Source organism: Passer montanus, unplaced genomic scaffold (assembly GCF_014805655.1).
Source record: "Passer montanus isolate IOZ18808 unplaced genomic scaffold, ASM1480565v1 scaffold988, whole genome shotgun sequence".
NCBI classification, from domain to species: domain Eukaryota; kingdom Metazoa; phylum Chordata; class Aves; order Passeriformes; family Passeridae; genus Passer; species Passer montanus.
The window spans coordinates 1-7,151 of record NW_024375345.1 but is presented as its reverse complement, the minus strand read 5'-3'; the positions used below and the strand labels follow the sequence as shown (position 1 = coordinate 7,151).

Genomic DNA, 7,151 nt, shown 5'->3' with positions numbered 1-7,151 from the left:
CAGTTGACCCTGTCTGAAATGTGAGGCCACGATTGATACTCTTCTGGTGTTTTCCCAGGCTGGGCTGTTTAAGGTTTTTAGTGTGTTTGGTTTCATTTGGGTTGTTTGTTGGTTTGCTCTTTTTTTTTGTTTGTCAAGGAATAGAGGTGATGCTCATTGTGCCTGGCAATCCTGCAAAGTCCAAAACATATAATTGTCCAGAAGGGAGAGTATCTCTCATCCATCCATTGAAACTGTACATGTAATCATGTTATCCTAGAAACACAGAATGGTTTGTGTTGCAAAAGGACCTCAAAGATGCTCTTGTTGCAGCTCCTCTGCCATGGGCAGGGACATCTTCCAGCAGAGCAGGTTGCTCAGAGCCCCAGCCAGCCTGACCTTGAATACTTCATTCATGAAATACAATTTCATGAATGGATGTTTTCCCAAGGTGTTGTTTTCTCTGTGGTCAACATGGGACTAACATTTTGGTTTGTGTTGATGGTGAAACTGCAGGCTGTGAATGCAGAGTGAGGAGGGTGAGAGCTCAGTTGTGTGCCAGAGAAATCAGTGACTCGGTGTGGGTTTGGCAGAGAAATGGTTTGATTTCATGCTTGGTGCCAAAGGCAGTGCCATTGCTGTTCTGATCCTGGTTTCTCTGTCATGAAGACAGTGACAGTCTTCCAGTGGTAACATTTGCCACAGTGTTTGTGTAGAACCTTCATTCTTGTCTAAAGTGCCAATTAATCTTCTGTGCGACCTCCATTATCCATCTGTATCTTTATGCAGCCTTGTGGTATAGAGTTTCTACAGAGTTGTAATTCCGCTTTCTTTCAGGCCTTTGTTTCCAGGGAGGTTGCAGCTCATTTTCACAATTCTGCTAATTACTTTTAAACATGAAACAGTGACTGTTGTTTTTCAGCACATCGTTACTGCAGCCACCTAGGAGAAAATTGTGTATGTGGGGAATACAAAGAATAGGAAGAAGCAGCAATAAGAGAATCTGTTGTAATTTGTCAGAAGATTTAGCTTGAGAAAGAGGCCAATGAGAAGCTTTTTAAAATGATGGATTCATAACTGTGCAAGGTGAGCAGGCCATGCAGTAGAAAAAGTTGCTGTGGTGAGGACTAATTATTGAAATGAACCCCCCTATCCTGCTGGGCTGTGTAAATCCTCCATGCCACACTTGCACCTTGGAACCTCAGTGACTTCCAGGTGCTCTCAGGGATGGATTTTAAGGCCTGCAATCAAGGCCCAGCAGTCTTCACTGTGAGCATCTCTGACTCCTTGATGTCTTCTAATGCTTCCTTGCCTTATCTGATTCATGTTTTGGAGTTTTCTGCAGCTTTTTTGCTTTTTCCATGATTTACACAGTATGTGGGATATCAACAACCCATCTTTTTTTGAGCAATGTATGGTGTGTTAATGTCCCCAGCACTTGCTGCAGTGGGAGTGGATGACAGCAGATATGAGAGTGACTTTGTGTTCTGTTCCTGTTGGGAGAAATAGATGTAAATATGATATTTGTCGATGTTGCATCTTTGTGGAAAAAAGAGCATGTGATAAAGCTGGAGAGAAGATTCCCTCGAGGGCAATGATTTGATGAACCATTCTCTATTGTGATGAAAGTTCAATAGGGTTGTTTATCATTTTTGTGTGCTTTAGAATCCTTCAGTTCCTTATCATAATGGAGGTGAGCAGACAATGGCACCTCCCTTCTGGCTGTGGCTGCAGTGCATTATCATCTCATGGTAGATTTGAGCAGTGAGGAGAGGGCCACAATCCAAACCTCAGAGTGGCCTGGCGTGGAAGAAAAAGCAGACAGGGGAGCTGTGTGTGTGAGGCTGGAGAAGAACTCGGTCATTGCCTTGCTTGTCACATGTCACAGAGAGCCCCAGGCTGTGCCTGATGGAGTCCAGTGTGATTTGAGTTCCTTCTGTAGGGCAAGGGAGAGCTACAAAATGTTATTGCATCTGTCCATTTCCTTGTGTTTCTAACTCTTGCATTGCTTGTGGTCATGAGCTCAGGCTCAGGGTGTCTGATCTCATGGGGAAGGTCTCCTCTGTCCCAGCTGCCCGAGTGCAGGTGCAGTTCCCACCCCCACCTGTGGTGCTCACAGCTGTACAGAGGAAGGGTTTCATAAGCACGTCTGCTCACCCAGAACATTTTGTCTGTGTTGTGCTAATGCAGAAGCATCTGTGCTGCAGCTGTCAAAGTGCAGAGTGAGCACCCAGCCCAGGCAAGGTTGCCATGCCCAGCCCAGGGCCAGTGGGAGAAGGTGTGCAGTGTCCCCCAGGCCATCAGCCAGGGGAACATGCTGGGCAATGAGCTGGAGGCTGTGCCATGGCTGAGGAACAGGCTGGAGAGTCACCTCCAGAGAGTTCTGGACAGTGGCTCCACGTGCAGGTGGGAAGCAGTGAGTGGTGCTGTCCCTCAGGGGCCCTGACTGGGCCCAGCTCTGCTCAGCACCTTGCTGGCCCATGGGGCTGAGTGCCCCTTCAGGCAGTTTGCAGCTGACTGCGCCTGGAGTTGATTCACGGGAGGGCAGAGGTGGCAGCCAGGGATGGGCTGGAGAAGTGGCCCCGTGCAAGCATCATGGAATGGATGTAATAACAATTTAAGACATGAGTTAAAGTGCGAAAAAGCTCTTGAAGTCTTCTATATATTACCATTTCTTGTTGGTGTAAATGGCCCGTGATTTTATGAAGAGCAGCTGAATTCCAATTTTTACTGCCCTGCCATGAATATTTGCTTCTGACCGTTCTGTGTGACTCAAAAGAATGCTCTGAGAGCACCCGAGAGCACATGTGAGACAGAAAGGCCTCGGGGTGGCCTCAGTCAGGAGCTGGTGGCGGTGCGGGCAGGCGGGAGAGCCCCGGGGCCGGTGCCGCCGCTGAGCCCCGCCCAAAGCCGGGCCCCCCTGAGCGCGGCGCTCCGGCGGCTGCAGTGGCGCGGCGGCGCCTCCGGGTGTCGCTGTTGGCCGCCGCCGAGCGGCGCTGGAGCCGCCGCCGCCGCCGCCGCAGCGTCCTGCCCCCGCAGGCTGCTCGCTCGCCCGGCGCCGGCCACAGCGGCAGCGGCACCGCCGCCAGCAGCAGCGGCGAGAGGCGGCGAGAGGCGGCGAGAGGCGGCGAGAGGCGGCGAGAGGCGGCGCGGCGAGCTCGCAGCCTTTGAGCGGTGTGTGTTGTGGGCGGCGAGAGCGGCTGGAAGGGAGGCAGGGCAGCGGCAGGAGGCAGGAGCGCGGCGAGCGCTGCGGGCAGAGAATGGCGGTGAGGCGGCGGCAGAGGCTTGGGCCGGGCGGCGGGCGAGCGCTGCTGGCCGCGGTGCTGCTGTGCGTGTGGGGCCGGGCGGCGGCCGAGCGGGTCCGCTACGCCATCCCCGAGGAGCTGGGCAGAGGCTCGCTCGTGGGGCCGCTGGCGCGGGACCTGGGGCTCAGCGCGGACGAGCTGCCGGCGCGCAAGCTGCGGCTGAGCGACGAGAAGCAATACTTCACGGTGAATGAGGAGAACGGGAACCTGTACGTGAATGAGAGGCTGGACCGGGAGGAGATGTGCGGCGAGTCGGCGACCTGCTCCGTCAGCTTCGAGGCGCTGGTGCACAACCCGCTGAACGTCTTCCGCATCGAGGTGGATATCCAGGACGTGAACGACAACGCGCCGCGCTTTCTGCAAGACAGTTTTCAACTGGAGATCAACGAATTTACTTCTCCCGGTGCCCGATTTTACTTGGGCATAGCAGAGGATAGGGACGCAGGGATTAACTCGCTACAAGGCTATGAGCTGGAGGTCAACGGGTATTTCGCGGTGGAGGTGAAAGAGAGCCAGGACGGCAGCAAATCCGCAGAGCTGGTGCTGCGCCACTCATTAGACCGAGAGAGCGAGCCGAGCTTGCGTCTGCTGCTGACGGCTGTGGACGGCGGAGAGCCGCCCCGGACTGGCACCGCCCAGCTCTGGATCAACGTCACAGACGCCAATGACAACCCACCCGTGTTCGCGCAGGATCGGTACCGCGTCAGCCTGCGCGAGGACACGCCTCCGGGATCGACGGTGCTGAACGTGTCTGCCTCTGATGCTGATACAGGCACCAACGCCCACATCACCTACGGCTTCGGAAAAATGCCGGCTAAATTGCTTCAGAAGTTCACAGTACATGCCGACACAGGCACGATCACGCTGCAGGAGGCGCTGGACTATGAGGACACGCGCGCGTTCAGCCTGGCTGTGGTGGCGAAGGATGGAGGGGGTTTGGTGGCGCACTGCAAGGTGGAGGTGGAGGTGCTGGACGTGAATGACAATTCTCCTAAGATAACAATTCTTTCGCTCTCGAGCCCGGTGCCAGAGGACACGGCAGTCGGCACCGTGGTGGCTCTCTTGAACGTAAATGACCCGGACTCGGGTGAGAACGGTCAGGTGTGGTGCGAGCTGTCGGGAGAGGCGCCGCTGTCGATCGTGGCGTCGTCGGGCGGCTCGTACAAGGTGGTGACGACGGGCGCGCTGGACCGGGAGCAGGCGTCGGAGCATGGCGTGACGGTGGTGGCCCGGGACCGGGGCAGGCCGGCGCTGTGGAGCAGCAGGGAGCTGGTGCTGGAGGTGTCGGACGTGAACGACAACGCGCCGGTGTTCGAGGAGGCGGCGTACAGCGCGTACGTGGCGGAGAACAACGCTGCGGGCGCGCTGGTGCTGCGCGTGCAGGCGCGGGACGCGGACGCGGGCGCCAACGGGCGCGTGAGCTACTGGCTGGCGGGCGGCAGCGCGGGCGCGGCGGGCGCGGCGCCGCTCGTGTCGGTGGAGGCGCGGAGCGGCGCGCTGTACGCGCAGCGCTCCCTGGACTACGAGCAGTGCCGCGAGTTCACGGTGGCCGTGCGGGCGCAGGACGGCGGCTCGCCGGCGCGCAGCTCCACGGCCACGGTGCGCGTCTTCGTGCTGGACCGCAACGACAACGCGCCCAGGGTGCTGTGGCCGGCGGCGGCGGCGGCGGCGGGAGAGGCGGCGGGAGGGGCGGCGACGCCTTTCGAGGTGGTGCCGCGTTCGGCCGAGGCCGGCTACCTGGTGGCCAAGGTGGTGGCGGTGGACGCGGACGCGGGGCGCAACGCGTGGCTGTCGTACGAGCTGGTGCAGGCGTCGGAGCCGGCGCTGTTCCGCGTGGGGCTGCACAGCGGCGAGGTGCGCACGGCGCGCGCCGTGTCCGAGCGGGACGCGGCCAAGCAGCGTGTGGTGGCCGTGGTGAAGGACCACGGGCAGCCGGCGCTGTCGGCCACGGCCACGCTGCACGTGGTGCTGGCCGAGAGCTTGCAGGAGGCGCTGCCGGAGCTGAGCGAGCGGCCGGCGGGCGCCGAGGAGGAGGCGGCGGCGGCGGCCGAGCTGCAGTTCTACCTGGTGCTGGCGCTGGCGCTGCTGTCGGCGCTCTTGGTGCTGAGCGTGGCGCTGGCCGTGCTGGCGCGGCTGCGCCGGGCCGGGCCGCCCGCCGTGCTGCGCTGCCTGGGCGCGCAGCGCTTCTCGCTGGCCGGCGCCGCCTTCCCGGCCGACTTCTGCGAGGGCACCTTGCCCTACTCCTACAACCTGTGCGTGGCGGCGCCGGCCCGCGCCGTGCCCGAGGCCGCTTGGCCGCCGCCGCCGGTGCCGGTGCCCGTCCTGTCGGCGGAGGAGCTGCTGGGCGGCGATTCCTGCGAGAAGCCGAGCCCCAACAGTGACCTCGTCGTTGGAGATCCTCCCGCCGAGCCGGATGCACCGCAGGTCTGTAAAGGCTGGGCTTCTCTTTTTAAAAGTTTCCGAATGGTCGTCATTTCCCCCTGGGTATTCTCTGCATGGTCTCAGTGGGTATTCGTCATTTGTATCCTCAAGTAGCGGCCGAATTTTTTAATTTTTCTCGGTAAGAGCTTCAGCTGGCAGCCTTTGATTATAGCTCTCCTTTGGGCTAGTAGCAGCGCTTCTCAGTGTTTGTCCATGCTTCCCGGAATCGTGTTTGTGTGAGTTGCACAGTCCTGTTTCCGTGACGGACTGAATTAGGGAACGGGCTGCACCTCGTTCACGGAGAGCAGGAAGCACTTGGTTCTTCCTTGGGCATAGGTTCAGCTTCAGGTGCGAGGTTTTGTCTTCAACACTCGAGCTCTGTACATTAGAATTTGTTACCAACATTGAATGCAGATTCGTATTTCTGTGGAAGATGAATGGCTGATTCTGTATGATTGAGTGGAGGAGAAAAAAAACCAAGAAAGCAGTGAGACCTGGTGTTGGAGCTTTTATCCTTCTGGACTGATTTGTTCAGAAAGGGTGTGCTTGGAACTCGTGTATAGCTTTATCCAAACCCGTTTTTAAAACTCTGTTTTGTCCCTGTTCGATTTAGAAGGGAAACGAATTTGGAAAGTTCCATTCTCTATCCTGAGTGAAAAAGGAGATTGTCACCCGTTTTGTAGCGGGGGGGTTGTGCAGTAGTGGGACTAGATGACTCCGGTTTTGCTTCCTTAGTGGCTCTGTTTTGCTCTTCAAGATCTTTATTTCGTACAATGGTGAGAGTGTTGAAAGATTTCTGTTTCTGAGATTTTTATTTTTATATCCTTTTTTCACAATAATACTGGGGCGTTTAGTAGACCTCGCAAATATTAAGAACAGCAAATGTTTGCAGTTCTGTTTACTCGGATAAGCATCTGAGATGCGAATGGATCCCATATAAGGGAGATTGGCCAGAGGACGGTTTAGGCACTTGAATGAAGCCCATTTGCACATTGAATAGTGGTCAGCTCAGTTTCAAGAGTTTTAAATTTTTTCTACGGTTCCGTGATTTTCTTCAACACATATCGTATCATCGTCCTTAACAAATACTTAGATGAATTGTTTACTAACGAACTACGGTGCTTTACACGTTGATTTTAGGGTCTCATTTAAGAAAATCACAGAGAAAGCCTCGCAGATATTTAAGCTAGGTGCCGACACGGGAGCAATTACACTGACCCGTAACCTAGACTTCGAGGATATCGGATCCTACGAACTGGAGATACAGGTTCGAGATGGCGGGGACCTGTTCGATATAGCAAAAGTCGTGATCACTGTCACCGACGTCAACGACAATGTCCCCGAACTCACAGTGTCATCTGCCCTGAGCGAGATCTCTGAGGATGCCCCGACTGGGACCGTGGTAGCCCTGCTGCACGTGCAGGACCGGGACTCGGGGGCGAATGG

The 7,151-nt window shown here is 56.5% G+C and overlaps 1 protein-coding gene across 1 annotated transcript; it reads left to right on the top strand.

The window, feature by feature from the left end:
- The first annotated feature begins 2,910 nt into the window (after positions 1-2,910).
- On the top strand, positions 2,911-6,792 carry LOC120496293 (protocadherin gamma-B5-like). The gene is made up of 2 exons (XM_039696580.1): positions 2,911-3,073; positions 3,104-6,792. Exon 2 carries the CDS (start codon positions 3,240-3,242, stop codon positions 5,817-5,819), a length of 2,580 nt encoding a protein of 859 aa, XP_039552514.1. The 5' UTR covers positions 2,911-3,073; positions 3,104-3,239; the 3' UTR covers positions 5,820-6,792.
- The last annotated feature ends 359 nt before the right edge of the window (positions 6,793-7,151 follow it).